We start from the raw sequence: 21905 nt of genomic DNA, 5'->3' as shown, positions 1-21905 counted from the left end.
AAATACACTTGTGCCTGGAAGATCCAACTGACGGTGAGTCAGTATCCTGGGATAAACTACACCATGAAAACAGAAGAACACTCTAAGCAACTCCGTAAAAAGGTTATTGAGAAGCACAAGACAGGAACTGGAAACAGGAAAATGTCCAAGTCACTGACTCTCCCTTGGAGTACAGTGAAGTCAGTCATCAAGAAATGAAAAGAATATGGCACAACTGTAAATCTGCCTAGAGCAGGCCATCTTCAAAAACTGAGTGACTATGGAAGAAGGGGACTAGAGAGGAAGCCACCAAGAGACCTATGACAACTCTGGAGGAGCTACAAGCTTCAGTGGCTGAGATGGGAGAGACTGTGCCTATAACAACTGTTGCCTGGGTGCTTCACCAGTTGCAGCTTTATGGGAGAATGGCAAAGAGAAAGCCACTGTTGAAAAAATAAATCACATGAAATCTGGGCTAGAGTTTGCCAGAAGGCATGTGGGAGACTCTGAAGTCAGCTGGAAGAAGGTTCTATGGTATGATGAAACCAAAATTGAACATTTTGGCCACCAGACTAAAATCTACGTTTGCTGTAAGCCAAACACTGCACATCATCAAAAACACACCATCCGTACCGTGAAGCATGGTGGTGACTACCTCATGCTGTGGGGATGCTTCACTGCAGCAGGCCCTGGAATGCTTGTGAAAGTAGAGTGTAAAATGAATGCAGCAAAATACAGGGAGATCCTAGAGGAAAACTTGATGCAGTCTGCAAAAGAACTGCGACTTGGGAGAAGATTTGCTTTCCAGCAAGACAATGACCCCAAACATAAAATCATAGCTACAGAGGAATGGCTTAAAAACAACCAAGTTAATGTCCTGAATGGTCAAATTAGAGTCCAGACCTCAATCCAAATGAGCTTTTGTGGCTGGACTTGAAAAGGGCTGTTCACTCACAATCCACATGCAGTCTGACAGAGCTTGAGCAGTTTTGTAAAGAAGAATGGGAAAAGTTGCAGTGTCCAGATGTGCAAAGCTGATATAGACCTATCCACACAGGCTCAAGACTGTAATTGCTGCTAAAGGTGCATCTCCTAGATACGGACAATAGTTAACCTTTTCTTCTGTACTGATAATTTCTTTATTTTTCTGGGTTGTGCTTTCATTTAAGTTTAGTGGTGTGTACTTCTTATCAGAATTGCATATGCTTCCATATATTGCTACAACATGTTGTTGTTGATGAAAATATATCCTTAAAAGTTTTATCTGACTGTTGTATAATTTTTTAATATCTGTTATTCCTCTTCCTCCTTCTGTACAAGATAGTGTTAATCTAAGTGTGTTTGAGTGTTTGTTGTGTTTCCAAAATTTGTCATTTCAAGTCTTATGTTTCTTTGTTAAGTTTCTAGATTAGTTTCAGACCAATATTATGCCAAAACAATATATTAATATGGGTATGGAGAAAGTGTTAATTGCTTTTGTTATATTTTTACTATGGCAGACTTTTTTAAGCCTGGAAGTAAATTCTGTAGAAAGTTTTCCCTTTATCACACTGTGATCTATTTTCTTTGCTTGTTGATATCCTAGATACTTATATGTTTCATATTCCTCCATCGGTTGTATTGTTTTATATTCTTCTAGCTCTTTTGCATCTCCCTTCATGTTTAATGTTCTGTACTTATCTACTCCAAAGTTCATGTTTATATCTTTAGAAAATATTTCTACTATTTCAAATAATTCTTTTAGCTTTACTGATGAAGGAGCGTGTAATTTCAAATTGTCTATATATTTTAGATTTTTTTTTAGATTCAACTTTATTGTCATTGTGCCGAGTACAGATGCAAAGCCCATGAAATGCATTTAGCATCTGACCAGAAATGCAAGGAATAGTGTTATTTACAAAATAACTGTGAATAAAAAACGTGCTACAGCACACAAATATAAAAGTACTTGAGACAGTACAATACGGATGCAGTACTGCTTAGTGCTGTGATGAGAGGTTCAGCAGTGTCACAGCCTCAGGGAAGAAGCTCTTCCTGTGCCTACTGGTGCGGGGGCAGAGGCTCCTGTAGCGCCTACCATTTCAGAGGCCATGGTTAGGGGGAGATGCATCCCTGATAATGTTTTTCGCCCTGCCCAGGCAGCGTTTATGGTAGATGTTCTCAATGGTGGGCAACTGGGTGCCGATAATCCACTGGGCAGTTTTCACCACATGCTGGAGTGCTTTGTGGACCGATATTGGGCAATTGCCATACCACACTGAGATGCAGTTGGTGAGTATGCTCTCAACAGTACAGTGGTAAAGTTCCATCAATATCCTGGGACAGAGGTGAGCTTTCTTCATGCTCCGCAGGAAATAAATATAGGTGTGCAAAGGTATAATTTGTTTGGTTGTCTCTGATTTCATACCCTATTTTCATACGATTCAGTAAATTAGAGGGCAGAATTAAAGCTGGACAGAACCATGGTGGCTTAGTGAGACGCCCTCCGTTTATTTTGATAACGGTAGTTGTTCTTTTTTGGTTATTAATGGACAGGGTAGTTATGGTACGCCAATGCTTCATCAGATGCTGTAGAAATTTCACAAGTATTGGGTGTGTAGTTTATATATATTAAGAGCTTCTATTAATCATGAATCAAGTGATTTTTGGTAGTCAATCTAACAACATGAAAGATTAATGTTTTTCCGTCAGGCTGAATTTAGAACTACAGAATCTATTATCAGTTATATCCTTTCATACCCTTATGGCATCCTTACTACTCTTTTGTAAGTATATTGTGGTTATATGTTTGTGGTGACTAGATGCGAGATGCACCATGTTACAATTTTATATATAGTTTATAACCAATTAATAGGATGATATTTTGATAACAGGGCATCATTTGTGATTTCTCCTTAAGGTAAGGGATATGTTTTACATATTTTCTGAAATTTGGGCACTTATTTCAGGATATTTCAGAAAATTATTGATATGTATTAATAGTTATGGATGAAAGCAAGTAATTTTTTTATACTAATCATCGTGAATATTATCATTGCTGCTATTTTTCCAGTTGTGGCTATTTATTATTATTATTATGTATTATCTGTTTATATTTACCCAATTTGCATCATTGGTTGTTTGTCAGTATTTGTTTGAGTGTTGTTTTTCATTGATTCTATTGTATTTCATTGTTCTATTGTGAACGTCTGAAGGAAAACGACTCTCAGGGTACTATCTGCTGACATAATGTACTTGGGCAATACATTTGAACTTTCAACTCTTTATTAAGTACCCTGAATTGACTCTTCTTGTTGATGTCCAGCTCATGACTTTGGCAGCAATGTTTAGTACAAAGACAGACATCAGTCAGATCAGTAACCAGTGAGCTGAAGGCTGAGCAAGCACGCACTGAGACACCAAGAGCTTTTTCTGGAATACGAATTTCTGGTACTTTTTAATACACAGATGAAATACACTGCTTCCCATTCTACTGCGGATAGACTGAATGAGCTAGGGGGTTTGTTTTTGGAGTGAAGGAAGATGGGAGGTGACTTGATGGAGGTTTGCAAGAGACGTTGATTGAGTGGACAGCCAGAGACTTTGTCCCAGTGTGGAAATGGCTAATATGAGGGGATGTGGCGACCCACTTTCTAGCACACACGAAGCGGCTCACGAAACGGCGCGCGCAGGCAGAGGGCCGGCCCCAAAAAGGGCGCCAGGCCATCTTCACCAGCAGGGGGAAGAACCCGTACGTGGGAAGGGTCTGCGAATGTGCATTCCCCACAGCAGTCCCGCCCCAGGGAGTGCGGGAACGGGAAGGCTTTAAAGCAGGCCGCGAAGTTTGAATAAATCTCTTTATCGCAACTCCAACTCACCGACTCCCTGTGGTTATTCTTGCGCTGTGTGTAACACACCGCTACATTTGGTGACCCCGACGGCCCAAACAATATTTGGGCCAGAAATGACCGACGCCAAATCTGTTCACGCAGTTTCTTTACAACTGCCAAGCTTTTGGCCGCTGAGGACCCGTCTGTGGTTCGAACAGGCAGAAGCACAATTCCACATTCGGCAGATAACCTCGGAGTCCACTCGCTACTACTACGTGCTGAGCTCCCTCGACCAGGAGACTGCTGCACAAGTTGAGGAGATTATATTGTCGCCTCCGGAGAACGGTAAATACACAGCATTCAAAGCACTGCTCATAAGGACTTTTGGACTCTCACGGCGCGAACGAGCACGCCGCTTAATGCACCTGGATGGTTTGGGAGACAGGCCGCCGTCGGCATTAATGAACGAAATGCGGGCCCTGGCTGAAGGACACAAACCCTGCCTCATGTTTGAGCAGGCGTTCCTAGAGCAACTGCCCGAGGACATATGCCTGCTGCTGTCCGACGCAGATTTCAGCAACCCCCGGGAGGTGGCGGCCCGGGCAGATGTGCTGTGGAATGCCAAGGAGGAGAGAGGGTCATCCGTCGCACAGATCATCAAGCCACGTGCCCAACGACAGACCAGACCAGGCCCGGCAGCAGAGCCCAACGAACGATGGTGCTTCTACCACCAGTGGTGGGGCACAGAGGCCCGCCGCTGTAGACCACCCTGCAAATTCCCGGGAAACGCCAAGGCTCAGCCGCCGCCGATCGCTACGGCGGCTGGCCATCAGGACAGCCTCCTGTACGTCTGGGACAAGCAGTCGGGACGCCGCTTTTTGGTCGACACCGGAGCGGAGATCAACGTTTTACCTCCAACGAGTTACGACACCCACAACAGAGAACACGGACCAACCCTGAGGACCGCAAATGGCAGCACAATACGAACCTACGGCACCCACACGGTGCGGCTACAGTTCAGCTCCAGCCGGTTCACGTGGGACTTCACACTGGCCGCCGTGGCCCAACCACTCCTGGGGGCGGATTTTCTGCGAGCCCACAGCCTGCTGGTCGACCTGCAAGGGAAGAGATTAGTCCACGCTAAGACTTTTCAAACGTTCTCCCTAGGTGAAGCAAAGTTGCCAGCCCCACCCTTGGACTCCATCACGCTGTCCGACGATGAATTCACCAGGGTCCTGGCGGATTTCCCATCAGTACTGACACCGCAGTTCATGGCAGCCATGCCCAGACACGGAGTACAGCACCACATCCCGACTCAGGGACCACCCCTCCACGCCGGTGCTCGAAGGCTTCCCCCGGACAAGCTCCGACTGGCGAAGGAGGAGTTCAAGAAGATGGAGGAAATGGGGATCATACGACGGTCCGACAGCCCATGGGCCTCCCCCCTGCACATGGTCCCAAGGCAACGGGGGCTGGAGGCCATGCGGTGACTACCGCAGACCGAACGAGGCTACAACGCCAGAGCTACCCTGTGCCGCACATTCAAGACTTCGCAGCAAACAAACAAGGCGCAAGGATCTTTTCCAAGGTAGACCTCGTCCGGGGATACCATCAAATCCCGGTACATACTGACGACATCCCCAAATCAGCACTCATCACCCCGTTTGGACTTTTCGAATTCCTCCAAATGCCATTTTGTCTAAAGAATGCCGCACAGACTAATGCAGCGGCTGATGGACGCGGTGGGATGTGACCTGGACTTTGCATTCATCTATTTGGACGACATCCTCGTAGCCAGTAGTAGCCGTCAAGAGCATCTGTCCCACCTCCGCCAGCCCTACTCCCGCCTGAGTGAATTCAGCCTTACCATCAACCCGGCCAAATGCCAGTTCGGACTCGACACCATCGACTTCCTGGGCCACAGGATTACTAAAGACGGAGCAACTCCTCTGCCTGCCAAGGTAGACGCGGTCCGCCACTCCCCCCGACCCAACACAATCAAAGGCCTGCAGGAATTCGTGGGTATGGTGAATTTCTACCACCGTTTCCTCCCTTCAGCAGCCCGAACCATGCGCCCCCTGTTCACTCTGATGTTGGGTAAGGGCAAGGACATTACCTGGGACGAAGAGGACACAGCCGCTTTCGTTAAAACCAAAGAAGCCTTGGCAAACACCGCGATGCTAGTGCACCCCAGAACGGACGTCCCTACTGCCCTCACGGTAGACGCATCCAACACAGCAGTCGGGGGAGTGCTGGAACAACTCATCGAGGGTCGCTGGCAACCCTTGGCGTTCTTCAGCAAACACCTACGACCACCCGAACTCAAATACAGTGCTTTCGACCGGGAGCTATTGGCACTATACCTGGCAATCCGGCATTTCAGGTACTTCTTAAAAGGTAGGCCCTTCACCGCGTTTACAGACCACAAATCGCTTACCTTTGCGTTCACGAAGGTGTCCGACCCCTGGTCGTCCCGCCAGCAGCGACATCTGTCCTACATCTCCGAGTACACACACAGACATCCGGCATGTCTCAGGAAAGGACAACGTCGTGGCGGACGCACTATCCAGACCTACCATACAGGCCCTGTCCCAGGGGGTGGACTATGCAGTGCTGGCGGAGGCACAGCAGGCAGACGAGGGGATCCCTAGTTACAGGACAGTGGTTTCCGGTTTGCAGCTCCAAGACCTCCCCGTAGGCCCAGGTGAGAGGACCCTACTGTGTAACGTAGCTACCGGCCAACCCTGCCCCGTCGTCCCAGCAGCCTGGCGCCGGCGGGTTTTCGAGTCCATTCACAACTTAGCGCACCCCTCCATCAGGACAACCGTCCGGCTGGTCGCCAGCAGGTTCGTGTGGCATGGGCTCGTAAATAGGTCAGTGAATGGGCCAAATCATGCATGCAGTGCCAAACGGCCAAGGTGCAGCGGCACACCAAAGCCCCGCCGCAGCAGTTTGAACCCACCCGCCGGAGGTTCGACCACATTCATGTGGATATCGTGGGGCCCCTGCCAGTGTCGTGAGGAGCGTGGTACCTCCTAACTATGATAGACCGGTTCACGAGATGGCCAGAGGCGGTCCCGCTCACCGACATCACCTCCGAATCCTGCGCCCGAGCACTGATCGCAACCTGGGTAGTACGCTTCGGGGTACCGGCCCACATTACCTCCGACAGGGGCGCCCAGTTCACCTCCAGACTATGGTCAGCTACGGCCAGCCTTTTAGCATCACAGCTACACCACACAACTGCCTACCACCCACAGTCAAACGGACCGTCACCTGAAGTCGGCTCTCATGGCCCGCCTGGAAGGGCCTAACTGGGTGGACAAACTTCCCTGGGTCCTGCTCGGAATTCGCACGGCGCCCAAGGAGGATCTGCACACCTCGTCGGCCGAGTTGGTGTACGGCGCAGCCCTGGTCGTCCCAGGAGAGTTCATACCAGCCCCAAGGGGGCAAGAGGAAGAACCCACAGCAGTCCTGGACAGACTACGGGAGAGGCTTGGTAACCTGGCGCCCATACCCACTTCACAGCACGGACAGAGCGCGACCTGCGTACCCAAAGACCTGAAGAATTGTAAGTTTCTTTTTGTACGACGGAGCGGACACCGGACACCGCTACAGCGACCCTATGAAGGGCCGTTTAAGGCAATCAGGAACAACGGGTCCACGTTCATGCTGGACATTGGGGGGAGAGAGAAGGTTTTCACGGTGGACCGACTCAAACCGGCCCATGTGGACTTGGCGCAGCCGGTCCAGGCTCAGGCACAGCGGCGCAGGGCAAGACCTCCGAAACAGAGGCCGATCCAGACTGTGGACATTGGGGGAGGTATCGCCGGTTCTGGGCGGGGGGGGGGGGGTGCGGTTATGTGGCGACCCACTTTCTAGCACACACGAACCGGCTCACGAAACAGCGCGCGCAGGCAGAGGGCCGGCCCCAAAAAGGGCGCCAGGCCATCTTCACCAGCAGGGGGAAGAACCCGTACGTGGGAAGGGTAAACAACAGGAATTCTGCAGTGGCTGGAAATTCAAGCAACACACATCAAAGTTGCTGGTGAACGCAGCAGGCCAGGCAGCATCTGTAGGAAGAGGTGCAGTCGACGTTTCAGGCCGAGACCCTTCGTCAGGACTAACTGAAGGAAGACTGAGTAAGGGATTTGAAAGTTGGAGGGGGAGGGGTACATCCAAAATGATAGGAGAAGACAGGAGGGGGAGGCTGCGAATGTGCATTCCCCATAGTAGTCCCACCCCAGGGAGTGCGGGAACGGGAAGGCTTTAAAGCAGACCGCGAAGTTTGAATAAATCTCTTTATCGCAACTCCAACTCACCGACTCCGTGTGGTTATTCTAGCGCTGTGTGCAGCACACCACTACAAGGGGATAAATTTAAGGTGATTGATGGATACAGAGGAGATGTTAGTAAGTATTCACACAGAGAGTGGTGAGTGCATGAAAAGTGCTGGTGGAGACAGATATATCAGAGACATTTAGGAAAATCGTAGATCGGAGCATGGACGATCAAAAATGGAGAGCTATGTCAGAGGGAAGGTTTAGATTAATAATCTTACAGTAGGTGAAAAGGACAACACAATATTGTGGGCTGAAGGGCCTTTACAGCAGTGTTCTATGTTCTATGCTTTTTAAGTTTACTCACTTGGACTTACCTTTATGAGATTCAAACATTTTTATCATGAAATGGGCTTCTTCAATGATTTTATCTTCAATAGTTTTCTTGCCCATCCCAAAGTGCTGTAGAGTGGAAATGGTGAACCTTCGCATTTGCCTCCACGATTCCCCGTTACTGAAAGCGATGCCTATAATTATTCAGACAAGTTGTCAATGCAACCTGCTACCCAAATGAAAACTGATCAAACATGAGGAAATATGCTTTCTATCTAATGGAGTTATAGTGGTGACCTATCGCTACCAGACTCACGTTAGGCAATTCAGTACTCAACTCTTAATTAATTTGGAGCTTTTATTTTAACTTCTCAACACAAATATCAATGCGGCAGCACGGTAGTGTATGGTTAGCATAAGGTTTTGCAGAACAGGTGACCGGGGTTCATTTCCCACCATTGCCTGTAAGGAGTTTATAACTTCTCTCTGTGATCACGTGGGCCGGAAAAGCCTGTTCCGCAATGTGGCTCAACAAATAATTAATTAAATAAACAATGGTAACCTAGGCCAACAATTTAAGTCATGAATTTTATTCTTCCCTCCCTCCCAAAACTGCACCCAACCGGTGAGGAGGAGCACGCGAGGAAGCAGTGATATCATTTTGGTATGTGGCTGAAGCTTACGAAACAGTAGAGCTTCATGGCAGATTTCGGAGCTGGTTGCATCCAATCAGTGAATGGGATTCGTTAGGAAGGTGAATAATAAGGTAGGAGCAAGCAGAGTGGTCATTGTATGAGTGGGCCAGTGTTGGAGTGCCATTGGCTCATTGGACTTATGTGATATCAGGCTGATAAGTTTCTTTTCCTATTTCTTTATTCTTCATTCCTCATATTAGGGGGCCCAGTTAGTGCGGCAAGAATGGCTCCAGGGCTGTGTTTTGTTCTGTGTGTGACATGTGGGAATTCTGGGAGTCCATCCCGCTGCTGGATAACCATATCTGCACCCAGGTGCACTGAGTTGCAGGTCCTGATAGAACATGATAAGCAACTGGAGCCGCAGCTGCAGCTCGCTGACCTTTGACTCATATGGAAGTCACAGATAGGAGCTGCAGGAAGTTCGTCACCCCTTGGATTCAGGAGAACATTACCTGGGTGACTGCCAGGAGAAGGAAAGGAAATGGGCAGCCACAGATTACCCCTGTGGCCTTTACCCTCAATCATAGCTTTGGAGACTGTTGAGGGGCATAACCCACTGCATGGAGCCGCTGTGACTGGTTGATGAATACAAGGCTGAAAGGTGTTATATACGAGCATCTCACAAACAATGTCTTATTTGGAAATGAGCTCGTAGGTGCTTTATTTGTTCACTTCTAAGTGGTTTGATCCAGCTACATCTGAGCAGAACCAGTTCACAAAATGGAGGTTGCAGAACAGTCTCACAAAATGGCAGCATCTATTGCTTCTACCACATGGCTGGAACAAAGACATCTGGTTTGCCTTTTTCCATTGTCTTTGACTCATTGCAGTTAGATGTTTTCTTTTATATTTAATTAGTTGATGGCCTACAATACAACATACTTACACCAAACACCAAGAAACAGCCTCTGTTCTTACATTGCCATATATCTTTCTAGGTCATGACTGTCCAATCACATGCCTATACTAGGGGTAAATTATGGTAGCCTATGATCCCAATAACCTGCATGTGTGTTGTTACAGGGATCAACACTGGCAAAGATAACAGGCAGAACAAATTCTTTAAAATATGGCCACACGATCTTTTATTGTGGAAGTCCAGCTTGGTGAGTCCTTTCACCCCCCAATAGTACCACACTCCCTCTGTACACCAATGAAAATTTCCGCAGGGATAAATTACCTGGGTATAAAGAGAGTATATTAAGCAGAATTTGCAAACGATTGCAAGGACATTTGAAGATGCTCCCAGCTTCTCACATCATCCACCCTACCTCTCCTCGACCTACCAAATCTCCCCCTCACCTGGTTTCACTTTTACCCCCCAGCTTCTCACTTCAACCGCACTCTTTCCCCATCCACCCACCTTCCCCTAAATTGACTTCACCTGTCACCTTCCATCTTGTACTCCTTCCCCTCACTCCAGCTTCTTGTTTTGGCTTCTACCCCCTTTCTTTCCAGTCACAATTAAGGGCCTCGGCTTGAAATATTGACTCTTTATTCCTCTCTGTAGGTGCTGCCTGCCCCGCTGAGTTCCTCTAGTACTTTGTGTGTATTACTCTGGAGTTTCAGTACCTGCCTAATCTTGTGTGTTCATGTTGTGTCTGAGACCATTGCAAGCTTTACACTTCAGAATAACAAGCCTCCAACAAGAACTGAACTGAGCAGAATGAGGATGCAACCAAATGTAACTTGGTTTGATAATAATGATGTCGATAGTTACCGAAACCCTGTTTTAAGTCATCAAATATTGGGATGTGGGCTCTTCCTGCAAACTGATCTGGATGGTTGATAAGAGCATCCTTCACTGTCTCGTAGCCAGCCAGAACCACAGCTCTCATCATCCCAAGCTTGATGGTGAAGATTGGACCATATTTCTCAGACAGCTGAAATAGCAGGAACACATTTATATCATCAATTCATTAATTAAACAATTAAATCCTTGTTTTTTTATATTCAGTTGTATTATCACTTCATCAGAAATGGCCACTAGTGTACAGCCCAGGAACGACACTCAGTGGCCACTATATTAAGTACACACAGACACCTCATTAATGCAAACATCTAATCAGCCAATCATGTGGCAGCAACTCAGTTCATAAATGCATGCAGACATCGTCAAGAGGTTCATTTGTTGTTCAGTGTAAACATCAGAATGGGGAAGAAATAAGTGACTTTGACCATGGAATAATTGTTGGCACTAGACAGGGTGCTTTGAGTATCTCAGAAGCTGCTGATTTTCTGGGATTTTCATGCACAAAGGTTTGTAGAGTTTACAGCGAATGGTGCAAACAGTGAACAAAACTCCCACTGAGTGGCAGTTCTGTGGATAAAAACAAACTGTTAATGAGAGAGGACAGAGGATAATGGCCAAACTTATTCAAGCTGACAAGAAGATGACAATAACTCAGCTAACCACATATTACAACAGTGGTGAACAGAAAAGCACTTCCGAACGCACAGCATGTTGAACCTTGAAGTGGATGGGCTACAGCAGCAGAAGATCACACTGGGTCCCACTCCTGTACCAGGCAAAGTGTCCACTGAGTGTACGTCATCCATTCCTAACACTCCTCTATACTTGCTCCCACCATTCAGGGCAGTTGAAGGTCTTCATTTTATTTATTTATTAGTTTGGTTGTTTGTTTGTTTATTTCCTTAGAGATACAGCGCAGAACAAGCCCTTCTGGTGCAACAAGCCTCACTGCTCAGCAACGCTCCTAGTTAACCCTAGCCTCATCACAGGACAATCTGTAATGACCAATGAATGCCCTGACCTGTACATCTTTGGGCTGTGGAAGAAAACCAGAGCATCCTGAGGAATCCCACGCTCCTCACGGGGAGGATATACAAACTCCTTATAGACAGTGTCGGAACTGAACTCTGAACTCCGATTCCCTGAGCTGTGATATATGAACCAGTATGCTACCACGGCAACTCAAAGTGTTTTATAATTAGACTTAAAACAAGGATATTCCATGACTCTTTTGCTCTTCCAAATTCCCTGCTTCAGCTGCCTTTTGCCACCTCTATATCCTTCATGGGCTCTGAGTAATTCTATCGTCTTAAACCTGAAATACCCGGGCTTTTTATTTTTTTCGAAGTTTATAACATTTATATTTCAAATGTTTACAATCTTTAAAGTTCAAAGTTCAAAGTACATTTATTATCAAGGTATGCATACAGTATACAACCCTGAGATTTGTATTCCACAGACAGCAACGAAAGAAGGAAATACCATGGAACCCGGTCAAAGAAAACATCAAACACCCAATGCAGAACAAAAGATCAAATGGCAAAGAGCAAGGGAAAAACACAGAATATGACAGATCAAAACCACAGCATCCTTGAGACAGTCCAGGAAAATTCAGTTTAGTTCCATGTAGCACTGTGTAGTTCATTGCTTGCAAGCCAGAGAGACAGTCTACCCTGATGAAAATCACGCAAAATAGCAATAAGAAAGGAGTCAAATCACAAACAAGAGAAGTAACCAGAAACCAGAAGTACATACAACATGAACTGCAGGGTCCTCTAAAAGCAGCCAGAAATGGAGTCGACCATTGGCTCGTACCAAGTCTCCAGGTTTAGACCATAAGACAAAGGAGCAGAAGTCCGCCATTCGGCCCATTGAGCCTGCTCCGCCATTGAATCCTGAGCTGATCCATTCTCCCATTTAGTCCCACTCCGCCGACTTCTCACCATAACCTTTGATGCCCTGGCTACTCAAATACCTATCAACCTCTGCCTTCAATACACCCAATGACTTGGCCTCCACTGCTGCCCGTGGCAACAAATTCCATAGATTCACCACCCTCTGACTAAAAAAATTTCTTCGCTTTTCTGTTCTGAATGGGCCCCTTTCAATCCTTAAGTCATGCCCTTTTGTACTAGACTTCCCCATCATGGGAAACAACTTTGCCACATCCACTCTGTCCATGCCTTTCAACATTCGAAATGTTGCTATGAGGTCTCCCCTCATTCTTCTAAACTCCAAGGAATACAGTCCAAGAGCGGACAAACGTTCCTCATATGTTAAACCTCTCATTCCCGGAATCATTCTAGTGAATCTTCTCTGTACCGTCTCCAACGTCAGCGCATCCTTTCTTAAATAAGGAGACCAAAACTGCCCACGGTACTCCAAGTGAGGTCTCACCAGCGCCTTATAGAGCCTCAACATCACATCCCTGCTCCTATACTCTTTTCCTCTGGAAATGATTGCCAAGATTGCATTCGCCTTCTTCATTACTGATTCAACCTGGAGGTTAACCTTAAGGGTATCCTGTACGAGGACTCCCAAGTCCCGTTGCATCTCCGAACTTTGAATTCTTTCCCCATTGAAATAATAGTCTGCCCGTTTATTATTTTTGCCAAAGTGCATAACCATACACTTTCCAAGATTGTACTTCACTTGCCACTTCTTTGCCCATTCTTCCAATCTATCCCAGTCTCTCTGCAGACTCTCCGTTTCCTCAGCACTACTGGCCCTTCCACCTATCTTCGTATCGTCAGCAAACTTAGTCACAAAGCCATCTATTCCATAATCCAAATCGTTGATGTACAATGTTAAAAGAGGCAGCCACGATACAGACCCCTGTGGAACAGCACTGGTAACCGGCAGCCAACCAGAATAGGATCCCTTTATTCCCACTCTCTGTTTCCTGCCAATCAGCCAACGCTCTATTCACGTATGTAACTTCCCCATAATTCCATGGGCTCTTGTTAAGTAGCCTCATGTGTGGCACCTTGACAAAGGCCTTCTGAAAATCCAAACATACAACATCTACTGCATCTCCCCTGTCTAGCCTACTGGTAATTTCCTCAAAAATTTGTAATAGGTTCGTTAGGCAGGATTTTCCTTTAAGGAATCCGTGCTGAGTTGTGCCTATCTTGTCATATGCCTCCAGGTACTCTGTAACCTCATCCTTGACAATCGACTCCAACAACTTCCCAACCACCGATGTCAAGCTAACAGGTCTATAATTTCCTTTTTGCTTCCTTGCCCCCTTCTTAGATAGCGGAGTGACATTTGCAGTCTTCCAGTTCTCTGGAACCATGCCAGAATCTATCAACTTTTGAAAGATCATCGCTAATGCCTCCACAATCTCAACAGCTACTTCCTTCTGAACATGCGGGTGCATTCCATCTGGTCCGGGAGATTTATCTACCTTTAGACTATTCAGCTTCCTGAGTACTTTCTCTGTCATAATTGTGACTGCACACACTTCTCTTCCCTGCCACCCTTGAGTGTCCGGTATACTGCTGATGTCTTCCTCAGTGAAGACTGATTCAAAATACTCGTTCAGTTCCTCTGCCATCTCCTTATCTCCCATTACAATTTCTCCAGCATCATTTTCTATCGTTCCTATATCTACTCTCACCTGTCTTGTACTCTTTATATACTTGAAAAAGCTTTTAGTATCCTCTTTGATATTATTTGCTAGCTTCATTTCACAGTTAATCTTTTCCCTCTTAATGACCTTCTTGGTTTCCATTTGTAAGGTTTTAAAAACTTCCCAATCCTCTGTCTTCCCACTAATTTTTGCTTCGCTGTATGCCCTCTCCTTTGCTTTAACTTTGGCTTTGACTTCTCTTGTTAACCACGGTTGCAACCTTCTTCCACTCGAAAATTTCTTCTTTTTTGGAATATACCTGTCTTGCACCTTCCTAACTTCTGGCATAAACTCCAGCCACTGCTGCTCTGCGTCTTTCCCGCCAGTGTCCCTTTCCAGTCAACTTTGCTCAGTTCCTCTCTCATGCCACTGTAATTTCCTTTACTCCACTGAAATATCGACACATCAGATTTCAGCTTCTCTTTTTCAAATTTCCCAGTGAACTCAATCATGTTATGATCACTGCCTCTTAAGGGTTCCTTCACCTCAATCTCTCTAATCACCTCCGGTTCATTACACAATATCCAATCCAGTACAGCCAATCCCCTAGTGGGCTCAACAACAAGCTGTTCTAAAAAGCTATCTCGCAGACATTCTACAAATTCTCTCTCTTGAGATCCAGTGCCGACCTGATTTTTCCCAATCCACTCGCATCTTAAAATCCCCCACAATTATCATAACACTGCCCTTCTGACAAGCCTTTTCTATTTCCTGTTGTAATTTGTAGTCCACATCCCTGCAGCTGTTTGGAGCCCTATAAATAACTGCCATCAGGGTCCTTTTACCCCTGCAATTTCTTAGCTCAACCCATAAAGATGCCGCACCTTCCGATCGTATATCACTTCTTTCTAATGATTTAATATCATTTCTTACCAATAAAGCCACGCCTCCCCCTCTGCCTACCCTCCTATCCTTCCGATACACCGTGTACCGTTGGACATTCAGCTCCCAGAGACATGCATCCTTTAGTCAGGTCTCAGTGAATGCCACAATATCATACCTGCCAATCTGCAGCTGTACCACACGATCATCCACCGTATTCCTTATGCTGTGTGCATTTAAGTATAACACCTTAAGACTAGTATTTGGTACTTCTCGATTTGATTTCACTGCAACCTTATTTCATTGCAACTTTATTGCACTGCAACTCATCCCAATGGCTACAAATTTGCCTGTCTTTCCTGACATCTTTACTGCTCACTATCTTAGATTTATTTCTGTTTTCCCCTTCCTCTGCTCTGTCATTCCGGTTCCCATCCCCCTGCCGAATTAGTTTAAACCCTCCCTAACAGCACTATTAAACTTTCCCGCCAGGATATTGGTCCCCTTCGGGTTCAGGTGCAACCTGTCATTTTTGAACAGGTCATACTATCCCGGGAAGAGATCCCAATTATCCAAGAATCTGAAGCCCTGCCCCTGCACCAGTCTCTCAGCCACGCAATCATCTGCCTGACCCTACTATTCTTGCCCTCGCTAGTACGTGGTACAGGTAATAATCCCAAGACTACAACCCTGGAGATACTGCTTCTTGGCTTCCTTCCGAACTTCTGGAAATCTAAACAGACGTACTTTTTAAACCGTTAGCTCGTACCGTTAGCTGTGAGAGCCCTGCTGTTCCTGTCTGTCCGGGCCGATTCGCGAAGTGGGGTGGGGTGGTGGGGAGAAAAAAAGAGTTGGTGCTTCGCTCTCGCCTCTTCCCGTTTACCGCTGAAGCCCGTGGAAGCCAAAGCCCTACACCCTGCTCCCACTCACTCCGCTGCCCGCTCTGACAGCTGCCCGCTGTATAGGGTGGTCTCCTTTTTAAACTCTCCGCACTGTTCTGTTGACGTCATGCGCCTGCGCAGTGTCGTCCTTCTTGCACTCGAAGAAGTTTTTAAAAAAACTGCCTTCCTTCTGAATTCAGCTCCCGCGACGCTCGGTAGTCCCGATCCAAAAGGCAGCCGTTGGCAGCAACCTGCCTTTTTAAACTCTCCGCGGTGTTTCTTGGCATACAGACCACACACTCTGCAAACCTCACCGACCTCCTTCAGAGATGAAAAAGCAGCAGATTGTTTAATCGACCCAAAAAGACGCCATTAAAATGTAAATCACAGGTTCCAATTGCACTTAGTTTTATAAAATAATCATATTTGATAGAAGAAGTAAAATAAATAGTTTTGTGAATTGTCTGAAGGACAATGCTATTGGTCACGTTGTATGCTGGCACCATCTTCTTCACCAGAACCAGAACCTTCATTAACAACAGGAATACTGCAGATGCCGGAACCTTCATTATTTCTTTACATTTAAATTGCGAGGGGTGGGTACGCTATGAACGGCAAGACCCTTATTGGTATTGATGAGAAGAGGGATCTTGGGGTGCAAGTTCTTTGCTCCCTGAAAGTGGCGACATAGGTCTTCAGAATGGTTAAGATGGCAGATGGCATGCTTGCCTTTGCAAGTCGAAGCATTGAGTTCAAAGTTCTGGAAGTTACTTTGCAGCTTTATGAAACTCTCGTTCGCCTGCATTGCATTCAGTTCTGCTTGCCCCATTATTGGAGGGATGTTGAGCCTTTGGAGAGGGTGCAGACGAGGTTTACCAGAAGGTTGCCTGATTAGAGAGCATGTCCTATCATTATCATAATGGGGGGCGCTGGTGGTGGACCCAAATGCAAGACACAGTCACTGAAGATCAAGGAACAGGACTAGGATGCTGGACCTGGGCTAGGACATGGCCAAGAAACAGGGAACCCAGATTAGGAATTATGAACTGGACCTGGGCTTGGACTCCGAGCCAGAGACTGGACAACGACCTAGAACCTAGGTCTTGCCTCGGGCTCGGATCCCAGAACCTGGCAAGCACATGACATGGATACAAGGCTGGACGTGGCTGGGGTACCTCGAGGCTTGGGTCCTTCGAGGCTTGTGTATGGACTCCAATCCAGAGACTGGGCAAGGACCCAGAACCTGGGACTTGACTCAGGCTCGGATGCCAGACTTGGCCAGGGCAAGGCGTGGCTATAGGGCAAGGAGTGTCAACAGGACTGGACGTGAGACTCCTGAACAGGACAAGGGAACCCCAGCACCGGGCTGGGCAAGGTACTCCTGGGCTAGGCGAGACACATGGACAAGACGAGAACACAAAGTCAAGGCTTGGACTGGACAAGCTTCTTGGATCGTGGCTAGGACTGGACAAGACCCCGAAGCCTTGACTTGGTCGAGGGAGAGCCAGGAACGCAGAGCCTTGGTCAAGGGAGAGACAGGAACATGGAACACAGAGCCAGGACCCCCCTTGGAAGCAAGACGTAGGGCCGGGACTGATACACAGAACAAAGACCCGGGACCCCTAATTGGGTACAGGATGTAGGGCCAGGACTGATCACACAGAATGCAGAATAGGACGAGACAGTTCACAACACAAGGTAGCGGCAGATGGCCGGACCTACCTAGTGACGGCGTGAACACAGATGGTTCCCAAAACTAGGTAGCGGGAAATGGCCAGACCTACCCCGCGAAGGCATGGATACAGATGGTCCCCTACACTAGGTAGCGGCAAACTGCCAGACTTACCTAGTGAAGGCGTGGACACAGAGACAGTTCAAAACAACGAGGAAATCTGCAGATGCTGGAATTTCAAGCAACACACAGAAAATGCTGGTGAGCGCAGCAGGCCAGACAGCATCTATAGTAAGAGGTACAGGACTGATGAAGGGTCTTGGCCTGATACGTCATTTTTGCGAGGAAAGTTACATAATACTTTCGCAACTTCCAAAACAACTACCACTTGGAAATCCCCCTCCAAGTCACTCACCTTCCTGACTTGGAAGCATATCGCCGTCCCATCATTGTCGCTGGGTTAAAATCATGCAATTCCCATGCTAATAGCACTGTGGGTGTAGCTACACCTAAGGGACTGCAGCGGTTCAAGAAGGCAGCTCAGTGCCACCTTCTCAAGGGTAACTAGGGATGGGCAATAAATGCTGTCTTAGTTGGCGATCTCCACATCCCAAATATTAATAATTTAAAAAAACTCTTGTTGCAGATATTACCTGTTCTAGATAAAGCTAGCCAGTGTTTCGACACTAGGAGGTCTTCTCCAAGTATTTTTTTCTGTAATACCTGAATATTTACAAGAAAAAACTGTGCAACCATGTCCAAGCACAGGTCCTGCATCCTAGTCCTGTTCCTTGTTCTTCAGTGTCCGTGTCTTGCATTTGGGTCCGCCACCAGCGCCCCCTATTATGACAGAACAGTCCAGCCACCAGAGGCTGAATCCTGAAGCTATTTATGCAGCCAGCACAAACGAGAATCAGCTGCTTGAACAGAAACTGGGGAAAACCCGGAATAAGGAACTGGACCAGACTGTGAACTGGAATGCAGATTTCACGGACCGGACCATGACTATCATGAGCGGTAGGACAGATTTGGGTTGCTTTCGCTGTCGAGCCAGAGGCTGCAGGGAGACGTGACAGAGCTTTATAAGATTATCAGAGGCACAGAGAGAGTGGACAGACAATATCTTTCTCTTCAGGTTGAAAGCTCTAATACCAGATGACATGCATTTAAGGTGAAGTAGGCTAATTTCGAAGAAGTGAGAGGCAAAATTTTTACACAGGGCGTAGTGGATACCTGTAATGGTCTGTCTGGGGTGATGATGGAAGTAGATACTTTAGGGACTTTTAAGAGACGTTAAGATAGGCACATGAATGTGAGGAAAATTGAGGGACATGGACATTGTATGGGGAGAAGAGCTTAGGTTGATTAGCGATTGGTCACGGCAGGCCGCAGGGCCTGCTCCCGTGCTGTAATGTTTTATGTTCCATGTTCCATAACCGCTCTGGTCATCCAAACTCACATTACCGTACCTTGACATCCTGCAGTGTGCGCATCAGCTGGTCTTTAAACAACTTCCACATGTTAGAGGTGGACTCTCTCTCTGGCGGCTGCTCTCAGTTTACACTCCCTGGCTCCATTCTATTAATATCTGAATTTGCGTATATTTTATATAAACCCCTTTAATACAAATTACATTCTGCAATACAACAACAACATGTAGACAATAACAGAGACTAACACGTTCACAAACACCAACTAAATTTAAATGCTCCCATCGCTGTACCCATGGACACGGCAGGTTTCTTCGCCGGGCTGTTCGCCCAGGCAGAAACGTCCGCTGTCCGATTCCAAGAGCCAAGGTTTGCTGTCGCTGTTAAGCCCAGGAGCAAGTTTTCTGATTGGCGAAGCGAGTGCGGCGAAAGATGCATGAGCGTGCGTCACAGTTCATCTTGAGCTGCTGTGTAACAGGACATTCTGATCTGTGGTTATTCCCCCGGAGACACGTGTTGCTGAAAGATCAACTTGATGCCAGACGCCCTTTGGTCTGTCAGCACATCGAGATGTCCGCAGGGGAATTTTACCGACTGGCACATTCCTGCCTGCGGGAGTACGTGCTGAAGGACGCTAGGCGCGACTACCGCAAAAGCTCGGTAGGGAAGAGCTACAAGTATAGCTCTAAATTGAAAGTATATATATCACCATTTACAACCCTGAGATTTGCTTTCTTTCGGGCACAGTAAATCCAAGAACCATAACATCGAATCAGAAGGACCATGCCCGACTGGGCAAACAGGCGTTGTGCAAAAGGCAGCACACTTTACAAATACAAAAGACAAACTAATAAAATGTACACACACATAACCAAGTAACACACCGAGAACTTTAAAGTTGCTGACCCCCTCCACCTCTGATCTCACGATAAGAACTGGTTCGTGGATCTCTGGTTTCCTCCTCCTGAAGTCAGTAATCAGCTCTTCGAACTTGCTGAGATTGCTGTTGAGGTCACACTTGGCCAGATTTTCAATCTCCCAGATATATGCAGATTCATCACCACCTCATATTCAGCTAACAACAACGGTGTCGTCAGCCAATTTAAGTATGGCATTGGAGCTATGCTTAGCCTCGCAACCATAAATATAAAGCGGGGTTAAGCACAAAACCTTTTGGTTAACCTCTCCTGTGCTGTTGGAAATTATGGAGAAGATGTCGCTGCCAATCCGAATTGTCTGGGGTTTCCAAGGGAGGAAATGAAGACTCCAGTTGACCGAGGGTTCTTCCGCTACTGGATAGAGAGTGGCCGGGTCGGGTGAGAAAGCCACTCAATTATTGTGGAAGCATACCATCCCGGGGGGAGCACATAAATAACAGCAATACTAATATTTTAAAATGTATTTTGAAAAACTTAACGCATTGACTAACATGTTGCACGGTTTTTTTCTTGTAAATATTCATCCATTACAGAAAAAGTACTAACAGAAAACCTCCTATTGTCGAAACACTGACTAGCTTTATCTCGAACAGGTAGTATCTGCAACAAGTTTTTTTTTAAACTATTAATGTTTGGGATGTGGACATCGCCAGCTAAGACAGCATTTATTGCCCATCCCTAGTTGCCCTTGAGAAGGTGGCGATCAGCTGCCGCCTTGAAGCGCTGCAGTCCCTGAGGCAAAGGTACACCCACAGTGCTATTGGGATGGGAATTGCATGATTTTGACCCAACGACAATGATGGGACGGCGATATGCTTCCAAGTCAGGAAAATGAGTGACTTGGAGGGGAATTTCCAAGTGGGAGTTGTTTTGGAAGTTGCGAAAGTATTATGTAACTTCCCTCGCAAACACGAGGAAATCTGCAGATGCTGAAATTTCAAGCAACACACATAAAAATTGCTGGTGTACGCAGAAGGCCAGACAGCATCTATAGGAGGAGGTACAGTCGATGTATCAGGCCGAGACCATTCGTCAGTCCTGTACCTCTACCTATAGATGCTGCCCGGTCTGCTGCGTACACCAGCATTTTTTTTATGTGTGTTACGTGTAACTTTCCTGCCGTGTTTCCCGGAATACTGAATTGAATCGCTAACGACACTCCCAGGCACTCGGTAGGACCGATACACAATGTGCAGTCTTTGCTGGTCTGGATCACGACTCCTCTTACCTCCATGAGAGTTACGTGGGAGTTCTTTAGACCCAGGAGGTGTAGGTTCCCGATGATAGGAAGAGGAGTGGGCCCTGGGGGGAAGTTGAGCTCTGCGTGAGATTTAGACCCATTGCGAAAATAAGCGATAATCAACACGGTGAGGGCGCAGAGGAGCACCAAAAACACAGTATCCAGTGAGAAAACACCGGGGAAAGACATCGCCCGGCACCTTTTGATTTACGACTTCGTCCAGTAGTCAGGACCAGGATTCCAGGCAAACACTGAGCGAACTCGGATCCACTGTAATGCTTAGTTCTGCAACCGGAGAGACGTTAACCCGCACGCGGGAGGCGTGGTTACGCTCGTTGCTGCAGCAACAACCGTAGCCGCTCCTCCCAGATGCGCATTGAATAATAAGCGCAGTGTTTACTCAAATGGACAATTTGCATTTTCAATATTTACTATGTAA

At 46.8% G+C, this 21905-nt stretch overlaps 1 protein-coding gene across 3 annotated transcripts in view; it reads right to left on the bottom strand.

The window, feature by feature from the left end:
- Nucleotides 1–21685, bottom strand: part of LOC140203173 (cytochrome P450 2K1-like) — a 42556-nt gene extending 20871 nt beyond the window's left edge. For 2 of the 3 annotated variants that reach the window (XM_072269086.1, XM_072269087.1), the window contains exons 1-3: nucleotides 21455–21685; nucleotides 10817–10979; nucleotides 8446–8595 (exon numbers count right to left, since the gene is read on the bottom strand). In XM_072269086.1, the coding sequence (XP_072125187.1) occupies nucleotides 8446–8595; nucleotides 10817–10979; nucleotides 21455–21655 (514 nt within the window). In that variant the 5' untranslated portion in view covers nucleotides 21656–21685. Of the gene's footprint in view, nucleotides 1–8445; nucleotides 8596–10816; nucleotides 10980–19327; nucleotides 19559–21454 lie in introns of those variants that run through there. The other variant, XM_072269088.1, reaches the window with a different exon arrangement.
- Nucleotides 21686–21905: the final 220 nt, after the last annotated feature.

The sequence above is a fragment of the Mobula birostris genome, chromosome 9 (genome assembly GCF_030028105.1).
Source record: "Mobula birostris isolate sMobBir1 chromosome 9, sMobBir1.hap1, whole genome shotgun sequence".
NCBI classification, from domain to species: domain Eukaryota; kingdom Metazoa; phylum Chordata; class Chondrichthyes; order Myliobatiformes; family Myliobatidae; genus Mobula; species Mobula birostris.
Note: the sequence above shows the minus strand (reverse complement) of the source record. Positions and strands in the feature narration are given on the sequence as shown.